General features: G+C 42.3%; 1 protein-coding gene across 1 annotated transcript in view; it reads right to left on the reverse strand.

Moving 5' to 3' along the window:
- The window catches only part of LOC108638086 (zinc finger protein OZF-like), a 35,887-nt gene continuing 21,805 nt past the window's right edge, over positions 263-14,344 (reverse strand). Inside the window, exons 2-6 of the mRNA XM_018063210.1 lie at positions 11,076-11,135; positions 8,406-8,528; positions 1,311-2,091; positions 957-1,190; positions 263-705 (exon numbers count right to left, since the gene is read on the reverse strand). Of these exons, the coding sequence (XP_017918699.1) occupies positions 263-705; positions 957-1,190; positions 1,311-2,091; positions 8,406-8,528; positions 11,076-11,135 (1,641 nt within the window). The remainder of the gene's footprint in view (positions 706-956; positions 1,191-1,310; positions 2,092-8,405; positions 8,529-11,075; positions 11,136-14,344) is intronic.

The following is a 14,344-nucleotide window of genomic DNA, read 5'->3' on the forward strand; positions in this document are numbered from 1 at the left end:
TATACATCATATTTATATGGTTTCTCTCCTGTCTGAACTGCCTGATGATGAGTTATGGATGACTGTGCCTAAATGGTTTGTCACAATTTTTATATTTGTAAGGTTCTCTCCAGTATGAACTCTCTGATGAACTGCAAAGTTTGCATTCACACTGAAAGCCCTGCCACATATACCTCATTTATATGCTTTCTCTCCACTATGAACTCTCTGATGAACAGCAAGGCTTGACCTTACACTGAAAGCCCTGCCACATATACCACAATTATATGGTTTCTCTCCAGTAATGAACTCTCCGATGAACAACAAGGTATCCAGTACGACTAAACGCCTTGCCACACACATCACATTTATGAGGTTTCTCTCCAGTATGAATTCTCTGATGAAGTCCAAGTTTTGCAGTCTGATTAAAGGCCTTGCCACATACATCACATTTATATAGTTTCTCTCCAGTATGAATTCTCCGATGAACTTCAAGGCTTGAAGTTTCACTAAAGCCTTTGCCACATACATAACATTTATATGATTTCTCTCCAGTATGAATTCTCCAATGAAATGCAAGGTTTGCAGTTTGACTAAAGGCTCTGCAACATATATCACATTTATATGTTTTCTCTCCCATATGGAATCTCCGATGAACTGCAAACTTTGCAGCTTCATTAAAGCCCTTGCCACACAAATCACATTTATATTGCTTCTCTCCGGTATGTACTCTCAAATGAACCGCAAGGTATAAAGTTACTCTGAAAGTCTTGCCACACAGGTCACATTTATATGGTTTCACTCCAGTATGAAGACTCTGATGAACATAAGGTTTCCAGTATGACTAAACATCTTGTCACATACATTGCATTTGTATGGCTTCTCTCCAGTATGAATTCTCCGATGAAGTGCAAGTCTTGTAGTTTAATTAAAGGCCATGCCACATACATCACACTTCTATGGTTTCTCTCCAGCATGAACTCTCTGATGAACAGCAAGGCTTGAACTTACACTGAAAGCCTTGCCACATATACCACAATTATATGGTTTCTCTCCAGTATGAACTCTCTGATGAACAGCAAGGCTTGAACTTACACTGAAAGCCTTGCCACATATACCACAATTATATGGTTTCTCTCCAGTATGAACTCTCTGATGAACTGCAAGGCTTCTAGTTATACTAAAGGCCTTGCCACATACATCACATTTATGTGGTCTAAACGCCTTGCCACACACATCACATTTATATCGTTTCTCTCCAGTATGAATTTTCCGATGAACTGCAAGGCTTGAAGTTTCACCAAAGCCTTTGCCACATACATCACATTTATATGGTTTCTCTCCAGTATGAACTCTCCAATGAATTACAAATTTTGCAGCTTGATTAAAGGCCTTGCAACATACATCACATTTATATGGTTTCTCTCCAGTATGAATTTTCTCATGAATTGCAAGGTTTGCAGTTTGAATGAAAGTCTTGCCACATACATCACATTTATATGGTTTCTTTCCAGTATGAAGTCTCTGATGAACTGCATGGCTTGCATTTTGACTAAAGGCCTTTCCAGAAACATCACATTTATATGGTTTCAATCCGGTATGAGTTCTCTGATGATTTTCAAGGTGTGTGCTTTGTTTAAAGCAGTGACCACACGCATCACATTTATATCGTTTCTCTCCGGTGTGAATATTCTGATGAACTGCAAGGTTTCCAATTTGAATAAAAGCCTTGTCACCTACATCATATTTATGTGGTTTCTCTCCAGTATGAATTCTCCAATGAACTGCAAGTTTTCTAGTTTGATTAAAAGCCTTGCCACACACATCACATTTATATGGTTTTCCTCCTGTATGGATTCTTTGATGTCCAGTGAGTTCTGAGTCCTGAAGAAAGGTTATGTCACATTCATTACATTTGTAAGATCTTTTGTTTTTTGTTTCATGGTCTGGAAACAGTTCTGAAGGATGCATAACAGCATTCTCATCTTTATGAGAAAAGCCTTTGCAGACATTATGAGTTTTCTGAGATGATAAACCTGAGGCGCTGACGTTTGTCACAACTTGACTACATTCAAAAACTATCCCTTCAGATTGTACCATCTGCAATTCATCCTGAAAGGTGGATCCGGGCCTTTCAAAAGGTCTAGTTCCTGCATCACTTCTACTATGATGATCTCTTCCATCAGTGAGGTTTTGTTATGGGATGTAGACATTCCTTTGTCATTTCTTTCATCATCTGTCCACAGACAATCAAAGTCATGTATATTTTCCTGGATCTTCCTGAGGCAAAATCTTTGCTTTCAAGGCTTTCAGCTCTTCCAAACATCACTCGTTGAAAAATTTCCCCTTTACTACTGTTTGCTTTTGCCTGTAATTTCTTCATCATATGTATATGAGACATATCTACAAGACATAAAGAACCACAGGTATTCTATTAGTTACAACTCATAAATAAATTTCCTGTTGAACACATGATATTATACCAAAAGTTGTATCCATCCTGAACAGAATTATGAATCTTCACAATGATGATGGTAAAACTATAGAAAAATAAATGAATAGAACTTGTTAAAAAACAGTGAAGTAATTCAAATTAATTTTAGCGTAGTATAGTTTCAAACACAATCAGAAAACATTCATTTTATGCAAACTCATGTCAGTTCTCAAAGAAAACATATTTTCCCACCATGACCTCAAAGATCATCCTACTTTGTACTAAACACACTGCTGTCTCATAATTGAGGAGAAACTAATGGTATATTGTACACACTTTGTGCATATTTATACATATTTAAATGGCAAAGAACATACAGGACTAGAGAGGTGACTCAGTGGTAAACAAGCTGCCAGCCAATGCAGAAGACACGGCACAGGGGGATACAATCCCTGGGTAGGAAAGATCCCCTGGAAGAAGAAATCTCAACCCAGTGCACTATTCTTGCCTGAGAAAAATTCCGTGGATAGGAAAGCTTGGTGGCCTACAGTCCATGAGATGAGATCACAAAGAGTCAGACAGAACTGAGCAAACAAGCATCAAACAGGCAATACATTGGAATGGTAAACAATGCAAAAGAAGCATTCTAACGAATAATGTAAAAAATAAATGGTAGGTAGTAACTGTTCAACAAATACTGCATTGAGAAAATAAAGAATTGCATAAACTATATATATATTTTTTTTCCTGGAGCATATGGTTTATGAGATCTTAGTTCCGTGACCATGGATTAAATCCAGGCTCACTGCAGTGAAACTACTGAATCCTATCCACTGGACTGTCAGGGAATTCCCTAAATAATTTTAAAAATAAAAAAAATAAACACTTTTCCAAATAACTCTTAGAAATCTATCAGTAGATAGACATATAGGCATTTTATGACATTAACAAGTAGTTCATGTCAGTTGTATTGTGTAATACAAAAAGACCGTCATTTTTAAAAAACAAAAAGTAAGTGAAACATTCTCTACTTACACAATAATCTTTCAATATATCAACTCTATGTACATAGTAACCTAAACTTACCCAGTTCATTGGCTCCAAGATATATATACAGGAACAAGCTTTGGGGCTTCCCTTGTGGCTCAGAGGTGAAGAATCCACCCGCTAGTGCAGGGCACACGTTTGACCCCTGGTCCAGGAAATTCCCACATGCCTGACAACAACTAAGCCTGTAGGCCACAAGTGATGATTATGTGCTCTAGAGCTGGGGAATCACAACTACTGTGCAAACACACAGAGACCACACAGTGCAACAGGAGAATCCACTAGAATGAGAAGTCCATGCACTGTACCTAGACGGTAGCCCTTGCTCGCTGCAAGTAGAGAAAAGCCCCTGAAGCAACAAAGACCCAGTGCAGCCAAAAACAAACAAATTTAGAATAAATTTTTAACTTGCTGTTATGCAGATAAAATAATGTGATTGGAAAACTTAGTTAACTAGAGTCAGAGACAACTCTCTTGGGAATGAAATGTAAAATAACAACATACAAGATGTAATGTAGACAAAGAGACATATGACAATAAGCATGACAGGAAGTAAATACATCTTTTAAGCAAAAGTAACCTTTGAGGCAAATTCCCTGTGGTCCAGTAGTTAGGACCATGTGCTTCCACTGTAGAGGGCACAGATTCCATCCATGAATGGGGACTAAGAACCAGACTGCCATGTGGCACAGCAAAAAAAAAAAAAGTAACTTCTGATTCTTTCTATAAAACACACAACAGTCAATGCACCTAACAGCACTAATTACCACAGGAGGGGGACAAAGGGAAGTAAATACCTTCGAAATACCTCATCACATGCTACCCAAAGTCAAGCAACAAAATTGACAGGAGTCAAATGACAGATTGTTGCAGAACATATAAAGACCTTGCCTTCTGGAACCTCTTTTCTTGGAGTCCACTTTCCATGAGACCTCTCTCTTTTTTAAAAAACATCACTTTGTTCATTTAGAAACAGCCATGTATAAATCAGAAGTACTTTCCATTTTCCTTAATAAAATGTAATTTTGAGGTAGCAGTTGAATGGGCTGCAGGTTGGACATCTACAATCAGCTACCCTCCTCTTTGCATGCCCTGAGATAAGAGATAGTTCCTCTCTGGTTGAGGAATTTACAGTCAACAAAAACAGGGTAAACAGCCAGTTTGTCTCTTAATTCAAGGGAACAATCATGGCAAGGACAAAGAAAGGAAAAAGCCCTGTCTGATGAAGGAGACAACACAGAAGTGCAGAAAGGCGCCTTGGAGTTAAAAGTCAGAGGATCAGTCCAGGCCATAATGAGTTTTGCTCCTCTGAGAAGCCTTTACTTCAAGATCCCCGTGTGCTGTGTACCCAAGGGGAGGGTCCTGAGACAAATTAACCAGGGGGGACAAAGCAAGGTGATTGGCCCACATTTCTCATACCTTTCTTACTAAAAACACACGTCTTACTTTCCTTAAGCAACCATGAGCTGTCCATTATATTAGCATTTTGTAGGCTGGTGAGCATTTTGTAGACTGGTGAGCATTTTGTAGACTAGTGATAATGTCTAAGAATATTTGCTTTCTTATAGAGAACGTCTCAGGGTGGCACCAAACATATTCATTAATAGTCCAAAGTGTCTTTAGTTTGTCTGTAAGAGGAAATGAGTTTTCAGTAATCTGTGTTTCAGAATCTTATTTTATTTGGAAATAACCTAGATATTCAACGAGCTTTCATCACTTAGTTTAGCACAACCCTAGAAATTCAGGTTATTCAAATCTGGAGAGACGATTTTAGACAGACATTTCTAAAGTATAATCATTCCTAACAGAGTTTATCTAAAAGCCTCAATTGCATTTTCTGTCTTCCCTTAAAAGTTTCTTCACTTGAGAACTTTAACTGTTGACAAACTTATAAGTAGGTACAATAAATGTATGAGACAATGTTGGAGACTCAAGACATGTCTTAATTAGATTAGCAAACAAACATTAATATTAGATATTTAATATTGAATATTTCCCAGTTCACGTGAACCTGAAAGTCATTTAGGTTAATTTCTCTTGTAATTGTTTGATTTGTAAGTGCTTACCTTTTTTTTTTTTTAACAAACAATTGAATTAGAGCTCATTTGCAAAGTAACTTCGGCAATATTATCCAAAAAAAAAAAAAAAAGACACACGCTGAGACAAACATAAATGCAGATCGACAGACATGAGAGCTCTCATACTTTCCTGCTTGAGATTTAAAATGTCTCTTTCACCTTTTTCTTCCCACCCCCCCGCCCCGTGGTTTAAAATTCTAATTTGCCCAAGACTGACATCCCTGGAAAAATGGGTTATGTACATCAAGGACATGGCAAAGGTGGCATGCTATGCAGGGTCGCTTCAGTCCTGTCCAACCCCCTGCAACCCCGTGGACTCTAGCCCACCAGGCTCCTCTGTCCATGATGGGACTCTCCAGGCAAGAATACTGGAGTGGGTTCCATTCACTCCTCCAGGGGATCTTCCCTACCCAGGGATCAAATCCACGTCTCCTGTGTCTCCCCCGGGGTGGCAGGTTCTTTACTACTAGAGTCATCCGGGAAGCCCTGGCAAAGGTTAACTTTCAGCTTTTTTTTCGGCAGGTCTTTTTAACACGCTTGCTGTTTTTAATTCCACATGTAAAAAGAACCGGTTGTGCACTTTCAAAGAAAAAAAAAATCATCTTAACCAGTTTTCTTCAGAGTCTAAACAACATCATGGCCATCCTGTATCACACAAGTTCTCTTTCCTTTCTATAGTCACAGCTTATGGCTACAATATGGATTGAACAGTGCTCAAATTGACTGTGATAACAGGGACAGAAGGACTGATAAAAAACCTTGGAATGTCTCTCCACGAAGATGGGGATCTTTCATCAGAAGAATCTAAAGCGGTAAACAAACTTGCTAGTGTGGGGGAACCTGACCTCCCCCTCCCCGCTTAGAGACTGGGGCAGTTAGAAGGGGACCAGCTGATGGAGAGGGAGACAGAGGGGTTGGGAGGGCTGTAAGGCTACAACAGGACAAAGAATGGAGAGAGAAAGGGCAGTTGGGGACACTATTGGAGCTGTGGGCTGGCTAAAGAGAATCGACTTAAAAAGTAAAGATTTGATCAGCCAAAATATAATGTGACTTTGTAATATGGGTATTCGTCCTCACAAATCACACAATTCTTTTTCCAGTTGTAACTTTTCTTTAGACAGTTTAAAGTTACCTTTATTTACCTCACCGTAAGCTGAGAGGAGGATCCAGGACCAACTTCGATGGTGCTAAGCCTGGGGCTTGGTTGGCAAGGGCCCCTTCAAAGGCTGAACAATCTCAAGATTTGTCCCCTATCTTATCTATGGTGCTGCAAGCCTTGCATTCACAGGAGACAGTCAGGACATTCACACTCAGGCCAGTTTCCATGCACATTAGAAGCAAGGTCAGAGGAATGCACTGCTTTGTCTTGAAGCCTAAACAAGACTATTTATTTAATTTCCCTAACACCCTGGTGGCTCCCTGGTAAGAATCTGCTTAGTAATGCGGGAGACATGGGCTTGATTCTTGTTCTGGGAAGATTTCACATGTCATGGAGACTAAGTTGATGAACCACAGATACTGAGCTTGTATGGTAGAACTGCTCAAGCCCGTGTGCCTAGGGCCTGGGCTTCACAACAAAAGAAGCCACCACAATGAGTAACTGTGCTTCCCGCAACTAGAGAGTAGCCCTTACTCGTCTCAAACAGACAAAAGTCCAAACAGCAAAAAAGACCCGGTATAGGCCTGAAAAAATGACCTTGCCTTCATCTCTGTGGGTGCTACAGCACCACTCGAGGGTGCTGTACATTTCAGAGGTCAAAGAACAGAGCTGTAAGTTAGGGAGAAGAAAAGTCTCCTGTGAGAGTTCACAAACATTAAACATCTGTATTCTCACAGAACTCTCCCACTTGGAGAGTTTCCAAACACCATGAATGGTGTGGCTTCCTCTCTGTCCTTGTGACAGTTGCCTTGGGATCACACTGTGGATACTTTCCCACTCATCTGGATGTTTGCTATTAGCACCTCATTCTCCACAATCCAGGGGTCTTCTTCCTTGTGCCACAAGAATGGAGATAACGTTCAGATCAGAAACAGAACTTCCTACTCGGAAGTAATGCTATATACTGTGGCTTCTTCCAGAATCCACCTCTCTCTTTTTTTAATGTATCTGTGATTTTTCATACATTGGTGTATTCATTTCTTCTGGCTCGGGTGAGTGTTCGTTGCTGCTTGGTCTTTCTCCAAGTTCAGCAAGTAGGGGCCACGCTCCAGTTACAGTGCTCGTGCTCCTCACTTGCTGCGGCTTCTCCTGGGGGCACGGGCTTCCGTAGTTGTCCCATGTGGGCTCAGCAGTTGCAGCTTCCAGGCTCTAGAGTGCTGGCTCGTAGTTGAGGCACACAGGCGTAGCTGCTCTCTGACATGTGGGATCTTCCCAGACCAAGGATCCAACCTGTCTCTCCTGCATTGGCAGGTGTAGAATGCAGCTCTTTTGTCAGCCAAGGAGTGAGGACATTACAAACGGACAGAAAAATAATTCTCAAATGAATTTACTCTCTGCCGCCTTCTGAATGCACAGGGAACAGTATAATATACAGTATAATATGCGGCAGGTATCTAGTTCCTGTCTAAGAACTACTAAACTAAGAACACAGGGCTAGAAAACAGGCAACTGGATATTTCAGCATTTGAAATCAGCTTTATAAACACTCAAGCTGCGGAGAAACTCCTTGTGCATCACACAGTGGGCAGGTCACCTGAAGGAAAGTCAAGTTTAAACTCCTCATGCCAATCAGGAAGCTTTACATGTGTGAGTCAACAAGGTTTTAAGCTTAGTCAAGAAAAAGAGGGGATCTCAAAAGGTACAGAGGGAACGTGCAGAGGTACCCCAGGGCAGAGCCCTACTTCAGAGGGAAGTGATCCTCACCCACAGACAGCAGGTCCCTGAAGGTCTCCTCCATCACATCCTGGTACAAGGTCCTCTGGGCAGGGTCCAGGCATTCCCACTCCTCAGGAGTGAAATCTATAAACACATCCTTGAAGCTCAACTGTGCCTGAAATGAAAACACATTTCATCAACGGGCCCTGAAGAGGATTCTTAGTTTCACACAAAATGAGAAGAGGTGAGAGGGGTAAAACTCAACTCAGTTGAAGTAATATTCCGATAAATCCATTAAAAGCTGCTTGAAGCAAACTGTTGGTCTCTAATCTAATTTGTAATTTCCTCTTTTTCCCTAAGATTATGACATCCTGCAATCAACATGTATTTGTCATGTATGTGGACAATACATGAAAAATACACAAATTAAAACCAGCACTGGGTTGTCTATGCAGAAGTGTTACATTCAACACAGTGAGTGACACAGTGTCACTATCTAGATGAGTTACAGCAAGACTGGTGTCTTCAGACGACAAAGTCCACAGTGACTTTAAAAGAACACACACTGTGATGATGATGACATCATCACACTGACGACAGGTGTTTCAGCACGTCCTACACACTAAGCATTACTCTAAAGACTTCATACGGATGAACTTGTCATCAACAAAACAGCACGTTAGAGAAAGATCTGTGTCCACCTTACTGGGGAGAAAACTCTGTCACTCTAAGAAATCGCTCAGATCAAACAGTTAAGAAATGAGGCAACAGCATCTGAGCTCAGGTGGTTGGGAGAGACAACTGAACCTAAAGAATCAACCAGTTAACTAGCAGAGAAGGAAACAGCATCCACAGAGAGTTCCCTGAGAATACCTGAGACAAGTTCAAGGAAGCTGAAATACAATAGAACAGCATAAATGGTCACAATACAGGGTCACACCCCTCTCCCATCGCAACCCACACAATGTCAATAATCTTACTACAGTTTACATCATTCATGTGATGATGTAGAAAAATCAACGCCATGAAATACACTTAAGAGACAACTGAAACTGCTACAAAGCATATACCATTATTTATGAGACGATGTTTTTGTAATAAAACCATAGTTACATATCCATGCATTCATGCATGCATGTGTAAACACATAATTGATTGAAATAAGAGTTGTCTTTATTTTTTTTTCTTTAATTCTATCAAAATGCATTCACCGTCAGCTTTGTGCCTCAAACTTGAAATACAGCAGTGAACATGATGGAGCTTACAGTCTAGCAGCCAGCCAGCCAATTTCATCCACAATTTTAATGTTACTACTGAAATAAGTGCTCTGACACAGGCCCGGTGCTAAGACATGATTAAACAGAAAGTCTTAACCTACACTGAGAAATCAGATAAGGTCTCTGTGAGGAAGAAACACTTAGGATTGGCAAGGTGGGAAATGGAAGAGTATTGCAAGCAGAGAGAACAGACTGCATGCTGGCTCTGGGGAAGGAAGATATTTACTGAACAGAAAGTCAGCCAGTGTGACTGGGACACACGGAATGTAGATGGGGTGATGCCACATAGAGGCTCATTTATGGAAGATCTATGGATTTAGGACTTGATTCTAAAAGCTATTGAAAGTCACTGAAGAATCTGCAGAAGGAAAGTTAGACACTTAGATTTGTTCTTCAGAGCTCAATCTGCTGTGTGTGGAAGTGGTTGTTTACCTGCTTACTCATGCTAGACTCTTTGCAACCCCACTGACAGCAGCCACCAGCTCCTCTATCCATGGAATTCTCCAGGCAAGAATACTGAGTGGGTTCCCATTCTCTTCTTTCATTTTACTTCTTCATTCAGTAACTTTGTCAACATTCTATTTCTTTTTCAAAGCTTATTTATTTTGCTTATGTTGGGTCCTTGCTGTGAGTGGGCTTTCTCTAGTTACAGCTGCAGTGCACAGGCTTCTCATTGCTGTGGCTTCTCTTGTTTTGGAGCACAGGCTCTAGAGTGTGCGGGCTTCCATAGAATGGATCCCGGACTGTAGAGCACAGGCTCAGTAGTTGTGGCCCATGGGCTCTGAGACATCTTCCCGGACCTGGAATGGAACCCACATACCCTACATTGGGAGAGGCATATTCTTAGCCACTATACCACCAGGGAAGTCCTCAACATTATCTTATTCTAGTTCAAAAAAAATAAAAAGTAATACAAGCAGAAAATAACTTACAGATTTCCTCCAATCTTTATAAAATACTTGTTTTTAAAAATATGTAGCCCTCCCTACAGGTAAGTGGTAAAGAATCCACTGGGCAAAAGTTAGAACTGATTTCCACTCATTGGGCTCTTCTACAGATTTTACCATGTACTGTACATGTTAATACCTGAGGTCCACGTACAGCTTTTTTACCCTGGTTGACAGAGAGCAGATGGGCCTGGTTGACCGCATCCAGATGGGCCCTAATCAATCCCTGCTGCCCAACAACACTAAGACCCCGTCTCAGACCCATGGGTGAGAAGCCCTGCCCAGGACGGTGCCCAGGGGAGCCTCCTCACAAGGTCCAGTTCACCGGGTCATGGGGAGATGGGATTTAAGTGGAGACGCCAGGCCCTGAGGGAAGGCCCCGGATGAGTGTGCATGTACAGGAGTCAGACAGGACACTCCAGAGTCAAACATGATTAGCGAGTCCTGAGAAGGGCATTTCAGGAAGGCAGTGAGAATCCACTGAGAATATGACCCTACCTGAGAAAGAGCCATGCGTGACTCCTGTTCTTTCCTCTTCTGGGCCTCTTCATCACAGTTCTATCACGAAAATTGAAAACATGCTGTTTAATACTTAGAGTCAACACATCCCCTTCCTGAGCCCCAACCACACACACAGGGAAACCTTCACCGAGTGGAACAGACAGTCCTCTGTGGCCACTGTCTCAGGAGGAACTCAGGACAGTCAACTCCCGCAAAGTGTCCAACACGGGACTTTCCCACACTTTCCTTGGATCACACTTCCTCCTGGTGAGACCTCATGCACACCACAGCAGGGGGTACCTCCACTGACCCCACGTGTGATCCAGGTCACACAGCAGGCCCTGGTCCAGCCCCGCTCAGAGCAGAGCGCCCTCTCCTCCCCCAGGGCCTGATCTCAGTCTCAGAAGTGGAGGCTAAGAGCCCTGGTGCACAATGCAGGATCCAGATCAGAATCGTCTGCAGCTCTGTGCACATTCCTGGGGCGAGGCCCCACATGAGAACCTGAGGAGCCTGTCTGATCGGGGAGAACCGACTAACCAAAGGAGTATGTGTATACATACCATACACCCTGTGACCATGTGACACGTGTGTACACTGTGAAATATTTATCACAATACACTAATAAACACATCCATCACCTCCAAATCCCCATCTTCTGTGTGGGGTGAAATCACTGATGACGTACTCTCCTGACAAATTCCCAGCATGCAGTAACAGAACAGGATTAACTACGGTCAGCATGCTGCACATACCTCCCCAGGACGCATTCATTTCACAACTCAAAGTCTATACCATTTGACCAACATCTCCCCATCTTCCCCACCTCCCAGCCCGAGATGACCACCATCCTACCCTCTGGTACTAGTGAGTTTCATTTTTTTTACATTGCATATAATGGAAGCACATATAATACCAGTCTTTCCCTGTCTGTCTTAATTCACTTACCATAATATTCTCTACATTCATCCAAGTTGTCCCAAGTGAGACACATCTCCATAATTGTTTACAAGAAAATCGCTATTGAACGAACAAATCTTTATCCCAAGCTACAAAAATAATTAAATGTAAAGCAGAAAGCCAAAAGTAAAACCATCACTGAGATACATGTTTAAAGTTCCTTGAAAAGGCATCATGTAGTAAGAGTCAGTCCGGAGAGGGCAATAGCACCCCACTCCAGTACTCTTGCCTGGCAAATCCCATGGACGGGGGAGCATGGTGGGCTGCAGTCCATGGGGTCGCTAAGAGTCGGACACGACTGAGTGACTTCACTTTCGCTTTTCACTTTCATGCATTGGAGAAGGAAATGGCAACCCACTCCAGTGTTCTTGCCTGCAGAAACCCAGGGACAGGGGAGCCTGGTGGGCTGCCGTCTCTGGGGTTGCACAGAGTCGGACACAACTGAAGCGACTTAGCAGCAGCAGCAGTAAGAGTCAGTCAGTTCTTGCCCCATTTCTTCTCTCACATAACCTCTACTTCCCACCAGGAATAGGGAAGGGGGTGACTCACACCTCAGAGAATCAAGTCACTGCCACAGGCCCCAGCTCAACAGGCTCTACACATGCATTCTCTTTTAATACAAATAATTACAAAATATACATGCCTCACAGACAGAAATTTTGCAATTCTCATTCTTATCTGTATAATTTAAAGAAGCAAGATTTGCTGCTGCTGCTGCTGCTGCTGCTAAATCACTTCAGTAGTGTCCAACTCTGTGTGACCCCATAGATGGCAGCCCAACAGGCTCCCCCGTCCCTGGGATTCTCCAGGCAAGAACACTGGAGTGGGTTGCCATTTCCTTCTCCAATGCGTGAAAGTGAAGTCGCTCAGTCCTGTTGGACTCTTAGCGACCCCATGGACTACAGCCTACCAGGCTCCTCCGTCCATGGGATTTTTCCAGGCAAGAGTACTGAAGTAGGGTGCCATCGCCTTCTCTGAGCAAGATTTGCATTAGATTTTAGAGCCAAAAATCAATATATAACGACTTAATAATTCTTACCCAACTGATTAAGCATTGTTCGAGATCTAGTCCCCACCATCACCTGCACACTAGCTGTTTCCACTCCATTTGGTTGATCTGTTTCCCTACTTCTTTCTCTGGTCTCATCTCTGCTCTCCTGCTGTGCCTGTCCTCCTCCCTACTTCTTCCCTGCCTCCTATCCCACCTCTCTCTGCCATCTGTTTGCCTTCAAGTTGCCTTCACTCCATCCTCCCTGGTGATCCTCAAACTCCTTGTATTTCTGCCTTTCTTCCTCCACCTCTGCCCTCTCTTCCTCCCAACTCTCTGGCACTCCCAAGTGGCTATGCTTCCTTTCAGCTCCCTTTTTTTCTCAGCTCCTCCAATCTCTAGGGGTCCGTTTTCTCTCCCAGCAGGATATTGTTTCTCTGGTCTCAACTCAAAGTAATGTCTCTGCTTTTGAATATACTATCTCGGTTGGTCATAACTTTTCTTCCAAGGAGTAAGCGTCTTTTAATTTCATGGCTGCAGTCACCATCTGCAGTGATTTTGGAGCCCCCCAAAAATAAAGTCTGACAGTGTTTCCACTGTTTCCCCATCTATTTCCCATGAAGTGATGGGACCGGATGCCATCATCTTCCTTTTCTGAATGTTGAGCTTTAAGCCAACTTTTTCACTTTCCTCTTTCACTTTCATCAAGAGGCTTTTTAGTTCCTCTTCACTTTCTGCCATAAGGGTGGTGTCATCTGCATATCTGAGGTTATTGATATTTCTCCCGGCAATCTTGATTCCACCTTGTGTTTCTTCCAGTCCAGCGTTTCTCATGATGTACTCTGCATAGAAGTTAAATAAGCAGGGTGACAATATACAGCCTTGACGTACTCCTTTTCCTATTTGGAACCAGTCGGTTGTTCCATCTCGTTCTAACTGTTGCTTCCTGACCTGAATACAGATTTCTCAAGAGGCAGGTTAGGTGGTCTGGTATTCCCATCTCTTTCAGAATTTTCCACAGTTTATTGTGATCCACACAGTCAAAGGCTTTGGCATAGTCAATAAAGCAGAAATAGATGTGTTTCTGGAACTCTCTTGCTTTTTCCATGATCCAGAGGATGTTAGCAATTTGATCTCTGGTTCCTCTGCCTTTTCTAAAACCAGCTTGAACATCAGGAATTTCACGGTTCACGTATTGCTGAAGCCTGCCTTGGAGAATTTTGAGCATGACTTTACTAGCATGTGAGATGAGTGCAATTGTGCAGTAGTTTGAGCATTCTTTGCCATTGCCTTTCTTTGGATTTGGAATGAAAACTGACCT

Source organism: Capra hircus, chromosome 18 (assembly GCF_001704415.2).
Source record: "Capra hircus breed San Clemente chromosome 18, ASM170441v1, whole genome shotgun sequence".
In the NCBI taxonomy this organism is placed as follows: Eukaryota; Metazoa; Chordata; class Mammalia; order Artiodactyla; family Bovidae; genus Capra; species Capra hircus.